This window comes from Glandiceps talaboti, chromosome 6, assembly GCF_964340395.1.
Source record: "Glandiceps talaboti chromosome 6, keGlaTala1.1, whole genome shotgun sequence".
NCBI lineage: Eukaryota > Metazoa > Hemichordata > Enteropneusta > Spengelidae > Glandiceps > Glandiceps talaboti.
Window position 1 is genome coordinate 25,436,235 of NC_135554.1, and position 18,316 is coordinate 25,454,550.

At 33.8% G+C, this 18,316-nt stretch overlaps 1 protein-coding gene across 1 annotated transcript; it reads left to right on the forward strand.

Annotated features, from left to right (window-relative positions):
• The first annotated feature begins 581 nt into the window (after positions 1-581).
• On the forward strand, positions 582-18,250 carry LOC144436392 (uncharacterized). Its single transcript, XM_078125186.1, has 17 exons — positions 582-641; positions 788-1,016; positions 4,007-4,077; positions 8,138-8,235; positions 8,792-8,934; positions 9,550-9,669; positions 9,937-10,059; positions 10,518-10,612; positions 11,561-11,633; positions 11,878-11,957; positions 12,325-12,595; positions 12,873-13,076; positions 14,103-14,309; positions 14,750-14,961; positions 15,785-15,973; positions 16,905-17,055; positions 17,517-18,250. Exons 2-17 carry the CDS (start codon positions 860-862, stop codon positions 17,594-17,596), a joined length of 2,274 nt encoding a protein of 757 aa, XP_077981312.1. The 5' UTR covers positions 582-641; positions 788-859; the 3' UTR covers positions 17,597-18,250.
• Positions 18,251-18,316: the final 66 nt, after the last annotated feature.

The following is an 18,316-nucleotide window of genomic DNA, read 5'->3' on the forward strand; positions in this document are numbered from 1 at the left end:
TCAATAAATGCAGACACGTTCTTACTTAATACGTAACCTTGTTTACATACAAGTTTGTGTACATACAGTCGTCAATGAAAACATACCTAAGTACTGTACTGTATAGACTGTGTCAGTAGTAAACAGCAGTTCACGCCCTGAATAGCAACGAATTAGTTTGTCGGCTATTTCGTTGAAGTAAATCTTACTTGGTGGTTTGAGAGTAAATAGAAACATTTGTCACTCAAGGGTCGGTGTTTTGCCACCAGAGTGGAGTGTGGCATCATGTACTTCTCTATGTTTGTTCTGAGTGTATCTGTGTATCTGCAAATGACATAAGTCTAGTAGCTTCCTAGATATATTGTATATTAGTTGCACTAATTTTAGTTTTCAATTGTTCGCAATAATTGTGAGCCATTTTTAGCATTTTTTTGTCTTGATGTCCTCTTTTGTCTTTTTTTCCCTCTTTTAAAAATATTTGTCGAGATTTACTCGTGAGTTTAAAAATGGACCAACATCGACATTATAAATAGTTGAATTTAATAGTACAACATCAGTATTGGATTTAGACCGTATAGAGTTGACTGCAGTGTTTTATTGTGTCAACAGAATCTCTTGTTGTTTTCATGAATTTTAGTTTCCTGCTTCTTCTTTTCACATGAGTAGGTTTTGGTTTACTTCTGACAAGATAAAGTGTACAGGAGAAGATCACCAGTGCATCACCCCTAGTGTGGAAATAGAACAATCGTATATTTGCATATCCCATATATACAGATGGTATGACAGGTCACTTTTATTTTTACTACAGGACGCCGTGTACGCTACCATCTGAGAGTGGGGTTATCTCGAAGTACTGTGTAACATAGAGCTACAATAAAAGATGAAGACGGTAGGAGTGCTGATATTTCTCGGTGTGGTTTCGCTGACATTTGGCCATGTTAGAGTAACTTGGCCTCCGGCTCGAATGTACGACTCCGACTTCTTGGATAACGCCCGTACGCGCGGTCCTTGTGGTATGCGATCGAGTGCACAGTTTGGTAAGTTCATATGCAGGTCACTGCCATCAATGTTGAATTGTTCCGTTAGTATCTATAGTATAAATTACAACGGAAATCATGAACCCTGAAACAAAACGTCGTCAGGCTCAACAAAAATCTCATTATCAAAGCTACATTCTATCGGCTGGCTTGACAAAAATCTTACCAACAGCGTTCCGTCAATTGTCTGGCGTGACAAACATCTTTAGGGTACCCATTGTTACACTTTCTTTGCGTGAGCTACCATTATCTTAGGAGATCAACGCCAAATTCATATGTCCCTGCCTGGTAAACCTAAGGTCTGGTGCGTTCTTTGATATTTTTGAGACGGTCAATTGACTAAAATGTATCAATTGTAGTTCAGTTCTTGTTGTGACAGACGATAACATGTGGAAATATTAATTAGATTTTTGTCAAGCCAGACGAGAACATTTACAACATCAAAGAGATATTTTGTCTGGCCAGACAAAAACTGTGGCAATGTTTGTACGATTGGGATGTTTTGCCTTTTCATTGTTGCAGGTTGAATAGTTTATACATCCCGGCACTGCTAGCACCAAGGCACTCGAATCAATCTGTATTATTTAAAAAAAATGTATATTTCCTATACATTCTTTTAAAAAATCATACAGATTTCGAGTGCCTGTGACTGTTAGGAGCTTTCTTTCCCATATCATCATATCGCACGTCGTATTCTAAATTCAGTAATTGTGTCGATGTTTATTATCATCACGTGACCAACAATAATTACAATACAATAAATTACAAAAATAGTTTGCTTCGCCTGTACATCTATAAATAATATATAGAACAACAATGAAACTAACTGTTCCAGGATGACTGTCTCACATATCGACGCAATACAATACACCATGTATTTCCGTCATAAAATCACATGACACCCGCTGTCGGCATTCTAAAAAATATCCCGACTTCGAACTAATTGTATGTGCTGTCAAACAACATCACAGTATGGCAGGCCCCTAATATGATTAATGACATTTGTAATAATAAATAATAACTTTATTACACAAGTGTATCATCCGTGAATACAGTATGGTAAACAACAACAACAACAACACCAACAACAACACTTGGTCGTTGTGAAAAAGGTTGTTTTGCGATGTGTATGAACTATATTTTTAACCTACCTATTATATAACAATGCCCAGTTACGTTTTTAACTGAGTAGGCATAATACAATGGAGCTGTATTGTAATTCTGTATTGTAATTCTACACTATGTAGATACTATTACATACCACACCTCAGACCAGCATCATGCCATGGAATTAGGCCAAATAAAAATGTTGTTGGTTCCGGTTACCTGACCCCACCTAGTTTTTCACGCCTACCCTAAACTTTTTTTTACGTATTTGAGAAAAAAAAATACTAAACTCGTGAAAATCATGAAGTCTCACAAGAAATAGTGGATGTGGAAACTGACAACTTAAAAAGACAATATAAAAATATTCTTCCAATCTGTAATGGCTGTACATCTGATATTAAGAAATAAACAACACAGAGACCATTTGGAAAACAATGGAAAACCTAAACTAGACACTCACACATGAAAAAAAATATAATGAAATAAAATAAAAAATCTACACACCCCACCTATTTTAAAATTGAATGTAATCAGTACCACACATTTTTTTTTTCCTTAACGACATGTATGCCACTTAAAAGCCTCTTAAAAACCTCAACATAGAGTTTTAGTTTTTAAGACCAGTTTCCCACTTTATTTATAAACTCATGTTTCATGGGCGCACACATGTATTCATAAAATATGGCATTGTTCTTTACCACTGGCACTGCTCTCTTCAGAGCCTACATGCAGAATTGATATATGATGGACCCCACCCTGTATTCTGTGATTTAATGACAAGTTTCACTTTGTTGTAGAGCTTATTGATAAAATAATGTATCCATGTTTCTGTGAATTATCATTATTTACTATTACATGTACTCTCATCAGACAGATCTTCTCTACTCCATCACTATACATGTATCATATTATGGGCCCTAAGTTCTATTCTGTGATTTGTATTAATGAAAACAATGCAGCTTCATTTACATATCTGTGATTACCAACTAATCAATACTCATTATCCAGTGAAAAGTGTTCTAAAACATTAAGGCAGCACAAAATAGATAATGTGTTTATTAAGTTAGTTCTGATATATAGGATTTTACTTGTATGTACATGAAAGCATGGCAAGGAAAGAAATATACTATCAACACAGAATTCTATAGTGCATCCTTTTTTTTGTAACATGTAATCTGAGAAAAGGATTCTACTCAAATGTTAGCAAACACATAGTTGTCTGGCAGGGCTATAGAAAGTTGACCCTGAATAAATGAGTAAGGGTTCTATTTAATCCTTAAAGCTCCACAGATAAGATATTACAGATGTGAGGACCTGATGGTGGTGGTGGTGGTGGGGATGATGGTAATGATGCAACAACATCAAGTGACATGGTTACTCAGGACAAGTACCATACTCTACCATGTCAGAGCCCTGGTTGTTTTTACCCTCACTTTGCTGATGTAATGGATGGGCCCTAGCCTGGTCACCTGTTTGTAAATGTAGCAAAGAGCTAGACCACCGATTGTTTTCATCTGTTACATCATGCACATATATATATAAATGATAAAAACAGCTGCTTCATCTCTTTTTCATTTGATTTACAACTTTGTGAGCTGATTAACATTTCGATTGGATACACTGTACCTACATATCATACACTGTATCTACACACACTGCATTTGACTGATAACTGTTACAGTTAGCACATGAATCAAATTTGATACAGTTACATCAACTATGTTAACAGACTGGCTGTAACAACTGAATGGCTGTTTGAATGATTAGTGAATAAAGAATTACGATGAATAAAATTTTATGCAATATTGAAATTCCAATAATGGTCATATTTATTGCAAACAATATTGAACCAGTACATGACTATTTCTCTCTTTCCCCTGCAGGTGGACCTGTAACAGTATTCTCTTCTGGTCAGTCTATCAACGTAACTTGGCATCTTGCATATTCACACAGAGTAAGTATGTCTTTTGCTATTAAAGACTTCAAATCATGGGATCTCAGAGGGGTAGGCTATGTGTAGGCTTGTCTACGATCTTGATCTCTCTCCACGTATAGTCAAATGGACACCACCAGCGGTAAGAACAGAATGTCAAGCAAAAGAAAGCCATTTGACTATACAGTGGAGAGAGAGCATGATCATAGACAAGCATACATGTTTATTTCTAGACTACAGAGAGTGAATATTGGAGAAAATTTAGTCATATTTCCAGAGATATTTTATCAGAATCTGGGAATAAAATTTTTGGCAAGTCTGACAGAGGATAACATTACTAGCCATAACAAACTTAAGATGGGGAGGAAATGGTTTCCTCAAAAAAAGGTCATTGTGAAGTAAGCTTGTTCCAAGTTTTTTGAATTCTATAAATACAGACTGGCAGGGAGAGTGGCACCAGTCTCTGTGGGAGATTATTTAACTGTCATATTCTTGAACTGTTGTTAGTTATTCATCTTTAGTTTTTAAAAGAAATTTACTCAGCTTTTTTTCCCAATTACTAGTAGTCTACCAATCTACCTAGGGCATTGCATTGTTTCACAAGCAGGTTATCATTTCACACAAAAAAAACCCAGTTATGTTTAAAATACAATTTTATTTTAAAAAAGCCCTGCGACTCAAGCAAGTCTAACTTAACTAACAGACAATGGTGCAAGCTTTGCATTAACAAGCCTGGGAAAAAGTGCAAGCTTTGCTGACCTAACAACCATTTAACAAAACACTAAGTAATCCTACATAATGTGTATTCACTATAGAGATGTTTTCAAAGTGAACAATGTCTGATAGTACAAAAGAGTGACATGTAAATATCAGACAGCAGGGCTTTTTACCCCCCCCCCCCTCCCATTATTCAATTACAGTTGAAGGAAACAAAATGAATTGTCTAAAGAGATGTCATACTATTGTATATCATTATGACCTTTTTGTCTGTCCACTGAAAATCCTATTTAGTCTTCTTATTTTTAATACTATAAAAGGCTTTTACTTCCCTCTTGATTTACAAGTGCATTAATTTAGCTTCTGAAAATTGTGTTGTTGTTCTCGGAACTAATGTGGATCCCAACTGTGGTTTATCCAAACTGTGGTTAGAAACTACAGTCTGGTCAAAGTCCCTCGATCAGCACAGAAAGTTGTTCATCCAATCAGTGAACCCCAGCTGCTATAGTGACGTAAACAATGTATAAGTAGCATCCTGAGCTGACAAATATACTATATTTGGACAATACATAACTGCCCCAATAAACACTAACTTTATGAAGGACTGTGTTATTGGTTAGAATTTTGTGATTGATTAAAAAGACATGATGTTAATGACTGTGTGGGTGGCTGTGGGTGAATTTTAAATTTCATCTCAGGACTTCTAGAGCAATGACTTTGACTAGACTGTGAGTGAAAGTATAAATCATAACGATATAGGAACTAGACTATTTCAGAACATGAAAGTGAAAACACATGGGTAAACTCCCTTCACTCCCCCTCGCCCTCACCCTAATGTTGAGCTGAACAAACACCCTCCTTTTGATTTAAAAAAACGTAAAATTCTCCATGTAAAAATTGTGAAGTAAAAAGAGAGCATAAATTATCGACTGCATCTTACATAAAACAGGTCAAGAATTATGTAGAGATTTTCACTTCTAGCAAATCTGTTTTATTTGTTATGCACAGTTATGATGACAAAATCATTCTCACTCTTATAAGCACAAAATATTTAGAGTATTTCAGACAAGATTTGAAGAAAAAAATCCATAGCACTGAGTGTGTAACTTATGTATTAAGTACAAATGTCACTCTCAGTATAAATAATTATGTGGTAACATGGTAAAATAAATTCATTGATATGTTGGTATGTTCATGAGAAGTAGTTGACACACACACACCCACCCACCCACACACACATACATATTAACTATAGTTTGTTGAGTGTTTTGTCAATATTGATGAAAGCAGTAAAAGTGAAATACAGTACCACGATACCTGTACCATTGTACCATAATAAATTTAAAACAAGAAGGTAACCTTGTTTGTAGCTACAGAATATTTACCTGTTCCTATGTGACAACATATGTGAATTTCTCAACCAGGATGTAATTTTCTTTTATGACCTGGTTTACCTGCTAGGTGACAGCATTTCAACACAAGGAAATGACCTTTTTATGATTGAATGTAGTTATATTTATAGTCCTGTTCAATATGTGTATCAGAGTATTAAGTGAATTTTGTTATATGAGCACATAATATGGACATTTTTATCAAAATGTGCAAATGGAAATTGCTGGGAACCTGTGCACTGTGGCATGTCAAAAATTCACCAAATTTGTCACTAGTAGGGAAATAATTGAATTGCAGTATTTCACACAAAAGGTATTAATTACACAAACCAAGGATGAATCATCAGATTGCCCTTGAACTGACTGACAATGAGTATTGTTGGTACCAGGCTCTTACTTCAAATCACATACGTTCCCGGTAGGTCATAAAATAAACAATAAAAAGTTGGTAAACTTCAGTGAATCAGCATTTTTCTTTTGATTTATTAACACATCTTCTCCCATGCTATGGTCTTCAAGTACCTGGCATTTTTTACATTGTAGGTTCCGGGGTCAGAAATGAAAGTCTTGGTACAACCCTGTACCTGCCACGAATACAATACTCAATGTCATGCATGACAAGTGTTGTGTGTCGTGATCGAGACGTGTATGCAAATTTTGTGCTAATTCTTTATCACTCTTCCAAAGAAGCAAATTGTGATGATTCACCTTAGTGACTGCACATTGTGACTGTACACTGTGACAGAAGTATACAAGTGTTGTGTGTCGTGAGACGTGTATGCAAATTTTGTGCTAATTCTTTTATTACTCCCCCAAAGAAGCAAATTGTAATGAATTACCATAGTAATTGCACATTGTGACAGCAGTATACAATGGCAGTGAGTTAATACAAATAGTTAGTTCCCCATTTTAATTATGCTAGGATAAGGAAGAATGAGTTATAAGGTACTATCATGTTGACTTAGCTATACCCATCATTTCAGACTTCATTTCATTTATCTTAAATCTATTTGTCAAACTTTCAACAATTGTTGATGCATTTTGTAACTATGGTAACTTGTCAGTGGTTGAATATATTCAATAGTATTTAAAAGCATACACATTAATAATTGATTCATGAACCAAAAGATATTCTTTTAATCGTTTTTAACAAATTATATTATGTTCTTTTGTTCCACAAGAAAACACTATAACCAGTCTAGATGCTATCCTTGGCGTATCAAATCATCTTTTCACTCCTCAAGAGAGACCATGAGATTTGATGCAATGGATGGCATCTAGACTACTGTAGGCCTACTAGTAGTCCCGTCTCTATATGGTATCATTACCATTTACACCGCCACTCACAGTATAGTCAAAGTCATTACTCTAGAAGTCCCGAGATGCATGAGATGCAATTGAAAATTCATCCACAGCTACCCACACAGCCATTAACATTCTAACATATAACACAGTCCCTCATAAAGTTAGTGTTTATGTAATGTCCAAATATGGTATACATGTATTTGTCAGTTCAGCATGCTACTTATACAGTTTACATCACTATAGCAGTTGGGGTTCACTGATTGGATGAACAACTTTTTGTGCTGATTGAGGGACTTTGACTAGATGTGGTTTAGTTAGAGACCACATTAGCATCTAGACTAGCCTACTAGAAGTCATCTATGGCTTTAAATCTCCTCCACAAGCCATGGATAGCCCCTGGTCTACTGCAGGCCCTATAGAATTGTGTTGTTTCTCAGACATTCCTGAATGTGTCATCTGCAAAATAGACTTTTTGGTCAACATTATTTTTCAAAGTTGTGAAATTCTCAAACCATGCTGTCAGAAGAGATCCTGTTTATACTACCATTGTATGTTTGCAAATCTTCATCCGAAAGCACGACATCTCATCATTTTTGCATTTTCCTCAGGATGAAAAATATGACACTTTTTTTTGCCTTATATCATGGCTGTCTGTATCATTGATGTAGGGTGGTGTTCGGATAGAAATACTGGATGCAAATGAAACTGTCATCCACACATTGACTGAATCTGATCATGACAACTTTGTCAACCAAAATGATTCTACGTAAGTATGCTTTCAAAACTTCAAAACATATTGAAATTTTCAATTCAAACTCCCCCAACCAGTTTGTAAATATTTTAGATTTAAGATTTAGAATTTCTGATGATGTGAAAATTTAGTAAAACAAATAGTCCAGCAGCAATCACTGAGTTGTGAAAGTTATGGTTTCTTTTCCATATTCAATTTGGTTAAAAAAAACCACCTTGCTTTCAACACCAAATTGTAGTTATGTAATGCAATAGGTATTCTAAAAGTCAATTCTGATCAAAATCTGATTTGGTGAATATGGCTTGATTTTGTCATTTACCTCTGTTTCCTTCATTCATTGTCATTTGTTTTCCATGTGTTGTTCTGGGAGTGAGTGCCTATTTTTAGAAGATATGTTCTTTCCTGGATCAACAAAATCAGGGGTGGGGGTGTGGGGGTGGGGGTTGACAGTAAGTGAAAGAAATAGTAGTAATTAAAGAAATCAAGCGACAGTCAACATATCAAATTGTCATCAGATTGGCCAAAAGCACAGTGTGTCATGTTTTTGTATTTTCCCTATTGACTATTTCAGTGCTCAAAGTGTTGATGTAACTCTACCATCAGGCGTTACATGTGATAATTGCACACTACGATTGGTACGACAAGCTGGTGAATGGGCACTTTCAAATAATCAAGCATATACTTTCTGGAGTTGTGCAGATATTAAGATTATTGGTAAGTTGTATTTGAACTTAACCACTGTGCTTTTGAAAGGACAAAATTATATTTTGTTTTTCTTTTGGACAGTTCCAGTATTTGTCACACTTACCCAACTACTAACTGAATTAATTTGAAATATCATATTTTCATTAAAAGAAATTCAAAATAGATTTTAACAACTAGTTGTCCATAACATTTGAAGTATCATGATGTTGTTTTGGCTAGACACTTTTGCATGGTTTTATGTTGAAGAGCGCCACCTCTGTTTATTTTATGCTAACTTTTGTTTTCACAACAAGCAACGGATGGAGAAGTTTCTAAGTAGATGAAATGGTTATTTCTTATGTAAAGTGTACATGTATTTAAAGAGTCTACTTCACTGATTTTATCATGGTTTCTACATTATTTTATTTCACAAGAATGGCTTTTAGTTTGTACATTCTCGTACCTTGGTGTAGTTTGTTCTGTGAGAGTGGTTATCGCCGTTTTGAAGTGAAATAAACCACAATAATTTTGTAATGCTAGTATATCATACCTAGTATATGCTAGCTCATCAACCTGAAGTTTAAAATACTGATAACTGCTTTTCAATGATGTATTCCTACTTGGGTGATGTATATTTCCTTGCAGACAATACCGAGTGTAATACAAACCCAGACACCAGTGAAACATGTTCTGGTAATGGGAATTGTACCCAAAGTACTTGTACATGTGATCCTGGTTACTATGGCGACTACTGTCAGTATGAAGGTAAGTAAGCATTACAATCAAGATATTTAGCATTGGATCTTATTTTCTGACCGTGTTTTAATAGGAAACAAAGTTTGGTGTAAAAGAATTTTACTCTTTTTTTGTAATGAACAACTTGAAGATTTTAAAAAACGCAAAATGCAATCAACAAAAATAAGATAAAAAATAAAATATTCAGAGCGAAAATAATATCACTGCTACATCATTGAGAAGATATTGTCCAAGATATTGAGATTTACAAAAAATTTCATTTCTTTTCATCTATAGATGGTTGTGTTACTGATTCAGATTGCTCTGATCATGGTATGTGTGTGGATACCATGGCAACAACATATCCCAAGAAAGTCTGTTACTGTGAATCAGGCTATTTTGGAGATGATTGTTCCAAAGGTTCGTGTAATATAAAAAACTTGATCATATAAGATGTTACCAATCCAAAGAGTTGACAATATGCTGACATTTCAGGAATAACTCATTTTTTTCAGAGTTTAGGTCCTCAAACTTTACATTAATGTGGGAAGATAAATCATATATTAGAAGATGACAAGAAAAGGAGAACAAAATAATTGAATTAGTCCTAATATATTTCACTTATCATTTGGTATTAATATTGTTTTTGGGTTTTTTTAAAGTTCGGTGGTATATTTCTCATTGTAAAATGAAGTGAGTTAAAAGTGACTTTAATATATTGATATATTTATTGTTGTATTAAATTAAGTATAACTAGACATAGGGAGAAAAAAAGTTTTAAAAGATATCCCTGTAAATTAATTTAACATATTTTTCACCTATAGAAGGATTAATGTTATGTGACATTTTTAACAAATCTTTCATATTTTTGTTTACAGAAAATCCAGCAGGTTTTACAGCTGATATAAACAAGAATCTATATTATCATCGACAACTAACAAACAACTTTGATATCTACTGGGATATTATGCCAGTAAGACTCTTATCAAATATCAGCTTATATCTCCAGAAAATTATCTTGATTGATTGAGTTCAGACAAAAATTGTTAATGCAATTTGATATTTATTATATATGAAAGAGCTTAGATTTCAGATTTATTTAGGGCTAAAATATTAATTTATTTGGAAAGCAGATTACAAAAAATAAAATATGCAAAACTTCTGCTTTCTAAACAATAGTTTGGTCTACTTTGAAATATTTGGTTCATAAAGTGTCTAAGACATATACATATGTGCAGTATCACATACCAGTATTCATTATTTCTTTAGCCAGATTCTCAATCACTAGCAGTTAGTGTAGAGCATTCTCAATTTGTACCACACACTTGTGGAATGCTCTGCCATCATATCTGCAGAGTGTCACTGCATTCTAGACATTTAAATCAGGTCTTAAGACCTATTTCTTCAATAAGACTTTCGCTTGAGTCTGTTTTTGTACTCGTTTTTCTGTGCTTTGTAAAGCGCATTGTGATAGTTATATAGTTATATGGAATGCGCTATATAAGAAGATTAGATTAGATTAGATTAGTGTCGTCCTTGTTGTTGTTGTTGTTGGGGTCACAAGCATCCATGACTGCCATGTGAGACAAATGACAGCTGAGTAGTTTTCTCATCAATTTTGTACCTTTTATATTAAATACTCAGATATTGTTCAATTCTCCAACAAATTCAGAAATATTTTTACTTAATTTTGTCATAGTATAGAGTTAGGCTTAAAAATTAAATTGTAAAAATGGTGATCATAATTTGAATCCGAATACACTATACCTATTATGTAATGTTATTCAAAAAGAGATATATTTTACTAACTTGACCTATGAAAATATGATGTAAAAATAGATATTTAAAATTAAATATAGATTTTCATTATATTTCAATAAATAGAGACCTGCTTTCATACAGTCTTTCTTTTTATCTTTAGGCTGATGATGAAATAGAGATTGCAGTAGAGGTTGGTACAATGTCTTGGGTAGGTGTTGGATGGCGTTCATTGGGTAAGTAGAATAGGTACCGTATATCTGATGGATATGTCATCAATATGTATGGTGCAAAATTAGGGATTGTTAATATTTATTTTGCACACAAACATTTGAACAGAAATACAACTTTTCACATTTTGGGTCAAGTTTGATTTAAGTAAACAACTTTTGATACAATAGCATGACATATATGGCATGACATGTTTAACATAGAACTTTCTGTGATTAGTGAATTTTCCTTTTTGTATGTTCTTGACAGGTACAACCAGCTCCTGCCAGGATTTCCCTATAGAGTACGATGGATACCCTGCAGATGAAGGCAGTAGTAACAGTAAGAGGGTAGGTCATACCTTTTAACTCTACAACCTCCTACCAGATACTTGTACAGATAATGATATAATCGGTAACCCCCCTGCCCTGCCCTGCCCCATGTCAGCATTTCCCCCAAACAGTACAATACTATATATACAGGTGAAGACAGTATGAAGAGAGAACCAGTAAGTCAAAAAAACAAGCTCAATCTTCCAGCCAGAATTTCCCCATGCATTACATATAACTGATATGATGATACAACTTCCTCAGGCCAAATTTCCCCAAATAGTATGATAGGTAACCCACAGATGAAGATGATACTTAACAACTAAAAGAAGTAAAAAACACCATCAATATTTTGCATAAAATAGTTGTTAATCTTCTACACACTCAGCGTAAACGAAGTTTTCACAGTGCTGAAACTGAAGAGTCAGATCAGTCAGTAAATCTCAGGATTTTAGAGAGATTGCGACGTGATGAAGGAAACCCACAGGTAGTAGAATGCAAAGATGCTTTTGAAGATCCTCAAGGTGAACCAGAAGGTGAACCAGAGGGGGAACCAGAAGGTGAACCAGAGGGGGAACCAGAAGGTGAACCAGAAGGTGAACCAGAGGGTGAACCAGAGGGGGAACCAGAGGGGGAACCAGAAGCTGAACCAAGACCAGGTGAGCATGTTTACATAGTTATAGTGTTTATTCTAAAGTAGTTATTGAACTTTAATATTTGTATTTTATTTTATCATTCAGCTGCTTCATATATTTACATAGAGTATTATGAGTAATTGCATCAAACTATTAGATTCTCAACTATTTCTAAGACAGTAAATGCCAGTCTGGTTGGTCACTTCTCTTTACAATGTAAATAAAACACTAATTTCTGAATTCTTATTTTGAAGGAAAGTCTTGAGAAAATCATTAATGAATTGTTAATTTTGATTCATAGTTGGCCATCCCATGGACTGTACAGATATAGTAATAGGGAGTGTAAAGATGGGATCATTAAGCCGTATTGGTGATTACTATACTAGAGATCGTGCTACACCCCGCTATGATGAATGGTACGGAGGAGACCAGAATAGTTTAGTAGCTGCTACCGGCAAGGAGGTAGATGGTGTGACAACTATTGTATTCAGAAGAAAACTATCAGGTATTAAGGCTTTTGTAAATTACCGATTCAAAATATTAAAAGTATAACGTCAAATTTTACCATACAACATTCACACAAATGTTTACATGTATCTGTTAGCCTCCAAAGACTGCAGGATTACTGAATTTTGTACGCAATATAATAATTGTCAAACTAATATAAATGACCTAATATGTGTCAACATATCCTGCCTTGCACCATTCCATAACCAAATCTCTTGGTTGTACTAATAGAATTATCATGACCTACAAATTGAAATTGGAAGACATAAAAGACCAAAAACAGAGATAGAAAACAGATTATGCAACACCTTCAATATGATAGAAGATGAAATGTCACTTCATCACAACATGCAACAACTATAACATTGAGAGACAACAAATGTATACCAGACTAAGTACAATCAGTGCCTAGGCAATTTCAAAGAACTAGATAATGAAACAAAATGTATTACTCTTTTTAACTCTGATCAAAGACATATACCTATGACACTGACAACTTTCATAAAATCAGCACTTAATTATCAAAAGGAAATTTAGACATTCTGCAGAATCAAAACAAGTACATTATATTTATCTAACCTAAAGTTTACACTTCGTATAAACCTTATTTTGTTGTTTGTGTTACTAGTTTGTTTTAGCACCAAACACTTGTTGCAGAAAATCCAATGAAGAATGTAGTTTTCTTAAAGGATGAAATAAAGATTCTATTTTTTATAAATCAATGCTGAAAACAAAAACCAGATTTGATGGCATACAAAAAATACTTGCAAAATGTTCAGAATGTAGAGTTTCATATTGTGGATAGAAAAAGTAAATTAAATTCACATATTAAGAAATGGGGATAGTTTTTGAAATTGATAATAAAATGTAAAAATTTTAATTTATGGAAAAGAGAAGTAACTTTAAATTTGTAATTAGCCCAATAAAATGTTATTAAATTCAAAAAAATAGAAATCAATGATGCAGTGCCAGCGTTAATATCTAATAAGATATTTTTGTTTTTGTTACTTTTATGCATAAACAGCCCAAGACAAGTCAGATCATAGCATAGAGAATGCCTTAATGCATGTTATATGGGCCAGGGGACAGGAAATAGGAAGTTATTGGCATAGTCCTGCATCTGGTATTGAGACCTGTATGGCATCTGATTACATGTTTTATCGTAAAGATGAATTGAAATATCATGGAACAGCAGCAGGACAAAGAGGAGCTCTGAGTATGAATTTCTATGGTGAGTGCATTTTTTAATTCAAACATTTAAAGTCATATTGTTTTCCTGAGTCAAGTTCAATACCAATCATTAGGTTGGCAAATAATAATATTTAGTGACCATTTTGTACACAGATAGTAAAAACTAAATTCCTATAAAAACATTATGTTATACTATAATGGTGAGGACCATCTGCAAGTTGAGTTATTAATAAAGATAAAAATAGCATGGTTTAATCCATATGTATGACATAATTGTTACCATGACAACATATCTTTAGGCAACAGTTAAGTTCTTTGGTTTGATGATCATCAACTAATATTCGTAAGCAAATGTTTCTGGGAATTTTCCTCTAAAAGAGATTACTATCTCTGAAATTGTAAGTGAAAATTTTAATCAAGAAATGGAACCCAATTTGGATTACTATATGTAGTAAATGATTATATATTGTAAATTTACAGAGGATCCTGATGTACCAGCTACAAGTGGTCCATGTAGAGGAGAGTATGCTGTCCCAGCCAATTGTCAAGGATCAGCTTGTAACTACCGTGCAGTTTGGATGTACAGTGTTGATGGTGACAAAGTCTCCTTTGAAATCACTTCACAAAATGGACGCGATGCTAGTGGGAATGTGAACTGGATTGGTATTGGGTTTTCAGATGACAGAAACATGGTATGAAGATAAAAATGTACCATGTTTATTTCATTTAATAATCAAATTGAAGGGATGTTTGATACCAATCTCATGTTGATATGGGGTGAACTATAGAATTTTAGCCATTTTGTGTCAACTATCCGACTTTTGGACTCAGTTAGTTGCTAGTTTGAACCTAATAAAAACTCTGATATCTTTTTCCGTGTATCATTTAGTCATTTATCATTGCTTTACATTATCTTACATAGCTATATTTTTGGGAATAAATAAATAAATGAATAGTGTAGTGTAGTGTTACTTTGTAGTGTGGTGTAGTGTAGTGTAGTGTTACTGTGTAGTGTAGTGTAGTGTAGTATAATGTGGCATAGTGTAATGTAGTGTAGTGTAACATAGTGCAGTGCAGTGTAATGTGGCGTAGTGTAGTATAGTGTGGCATAGTGTAGCATGGCATAGTGTTGTAGTGTAGTGTAGTGTAGTGTAGTGCAGTGCAGTGTAATGTGATGTAGCGTAGTGTGGCATAGCATGGCGTAGTGTAGTGCAGTGTGGCGTAGTGTGACATAGTGATACAAATATTGAGTCTTTTGTACAGTCAGTCCACAATCATGATTGTACAAAGACATACATTTTGTTTTTGTTTGTTTGTCTCTCTGTTTGTGTGTTTAGCATGTCCTTTAAAGTATGTACAAAGTTACAAATAGTAGATTGAAAAGTAAAAGCTTTTTTTTTTTTTTGATAAGAGTATGTTTTTAACCAATCTTGTGATATATTGAGTGAAAACCCAAAGATGTCTTAGATGAAAAGACCATGTATATAATCTTGTGATATTTTGTGTTTGATTCAGGCAAACAGTGATGTCATTGTCGGGTGGATTATGGATGACAACCAATGGATGATAACAGATAGATGGGCAAGTGCTCGTTCACAACCAGGTTTGGATTCTGTTGATCAACTCGACAATAAAATGATGTCATCTGTTGATGGTGTGACTACAATGAAATTTACTAGGAAACGAAATACTATGGATAACATGGTAAATATAAACATTTCTCTAAAAGTTACAATTAAATATGTGTCAAAAAAAGCTGTAATTTAATAGAAATATACAATTTTATACAAAAATTCTTCTAACAACAACTAAATCGTAATATTTGTGTAAAAGTGGAAATTAAAGTGCAAATATTTTAACATCAAACATTACCTAAAAAGTTGTAATAAAGTACAAAACATTTTGTTTGGAAAGTTGCAACTGACCACATTATGTCTGTTTATAAAGTTATGTTTGAGTTCAAACAGTTGTCTAAAAAGTTGTAATTGACATTAAATTGACCACACATTTGTTTAGAAAGTTTCAATAGGGAACTTGCAATCCAGACTGAGCATGCTCAGATGCAAAGGACTTATGGGATTATCTGTGGTTATCGTGATATCTTATCTGGAGCTACCGATGAACTAAACCTCCCACACTGGTCAAGCTAAATATGAATTGATCATTCGTGGTTATAAACAATGTAAAAATATTGTTTACTATACTAATTGATTAGTGTTTATGATCGCGTTTCCCATGATGCAACATTCAACATGGCGGGTTTGCAAGTTCCCTATTAACTATACATATTGGTCTAAAAAGTTGCAAAAATTGTGAAACAGTGGCAGTCATATTTTGTAATAGGGAACTTGCAAACCTGCCATGTTGAATGTTGCATCATGGGAAATATGATAATACATACTAACCAATTAGTATTGTAAACAGTGTTGATACATTGTTTGTAACCACAAATAATAAATTCATAATTACCCTGACCATTGTGTGAGGTTAATTTTATCAGTAGCTCCAGATTAGGTATTACGATAATCACAGATAATCCCATGGTCCTTTGCATCTGAGCATGTTCAGTCTGGATTGCAAGTTCCCTATTGAAGTTGTCTAAGTGTGCCATCTTCCTTTCTTTCATTCTTTACAGGATATTTCTTTCAGTGATGATGAATGTCGTTACATGTTTTATCCAGTCAATGGTGGTCGAGTTTTAAATCATGACAGTCTCTCCATTGGCGCCCATAGTTCAACACCCGTCATTTCTACACAGAAAATCTGCATATCAGAATGTGTGGCTGGTAAGTATAACACAACATACCACATAAACATATTGGTTCATATTTCTTTAAGGTGTTCTGTAGTCTGTAAGGTACGCCATGACAGGGGGTGCCCTCACACATCGGCCAACCCCTCGAGGAGGTGAAACATCGCGACGCATCATACAGTCTAGGTGTTCTGTAAAAGTGTTCATTTTTGTAGATTTTAAGACCTCCCTGTCTCAATGAGATAGATAAAATGCATTCACAAACCTGACAAAATCCCCATTTGAATTTCAAAGTAGTTGGTATTTTTTAATTGTGAGCATATAATGTAGAGCTTTTAATGAGTTTCCAAATATTACACAACTTAATATAACAGATTTCAATTTCAAGTTCTATTTTTTCAAGTTCGCAGTGATTTCCAAAGTCATGATGAAATATTGTGTGTACCTTTCCATATTTATACAAACTGATAACTTTTTTTTTTCATTTTGTTTCAGCAATTGGCTCATCAAACATCATGGTTCCTGGGATGGTCATTGTCATGACAACAAGCATATTGAGTGTTCTTTTGATATAAACATAAGATTTAATATGTATATTCAGATTTGTTTATAACAGCAAGATATCTTCAATTTTGGGGGTCAAAAACCGTGACTTTTTGTAAATAAAAAAATTCAATGAACTGATTGGGCTGAAATTTGGTGTCCAGATATTCTAGGATATCTGGATGAAGAATTCTTCAAAGAAAATTTGAAGATGGCATTGTATCTGTCTAAAAATGTGTTCTGGTATCAGATAACCATGTCATATTACAATACTAACAATAAAGTAGGTTTTATTAGTAAAATAAAATTACTCATGTAGTTAGGAAAATTTGACTACACTTGAATACATGAACAAATGATCATAACAATCATGGCTACATAGATTTCTGACTAACTGTGAAACCAGAGGCTTTATATTTATTCAGCAAACAACATTTTTTACAAAATATTGTAACTTTATCTAATAACATATTGTAATCCAAGAAACCATACTTAAAGTAGATGGTACCCATATGCATTTTTAGGAAAGTGAATGTATAAATTTAAATAATTTTTCTACATCATTACAAAAATATTGTGTAATGTTTAGTATTAACAGATTTCAGACATTTTAGAATAAAGTGCATAATTATTGGGTATGTATTGAAAATTTTGCTTGTAAATTGAATATCTAGGTTTGGGGTATGATGACATATTATCTAAACACACATTACATAATCATGTAAATATAATAAATTACTTGTATTAAAATA

Bases quoted from the DNA above. Each gene is read 5' to 3' on its own strand.
- LOC144436392 (XM_078125186.1), top strand. From the start codon at position 860: ATGAAGACGGTAGGAGTGCTGATATTTCTCGGTGTGGTTTCGCTGACA. The intron at 8,935-9,549 runs GTAAGTTGTATT...ATTTCCTTGCAG, and splicing joins TGCAGATATTAAGATTATTG to ACAATACCGAGTGTAATACA. The intron at 17,056-17,516 runs GTAAGTATAACA...ATTTTGTTTCAG, and splicing joins CATATCAGAATGTGTGGCTG to CAATTGGCTCATCAAACATC.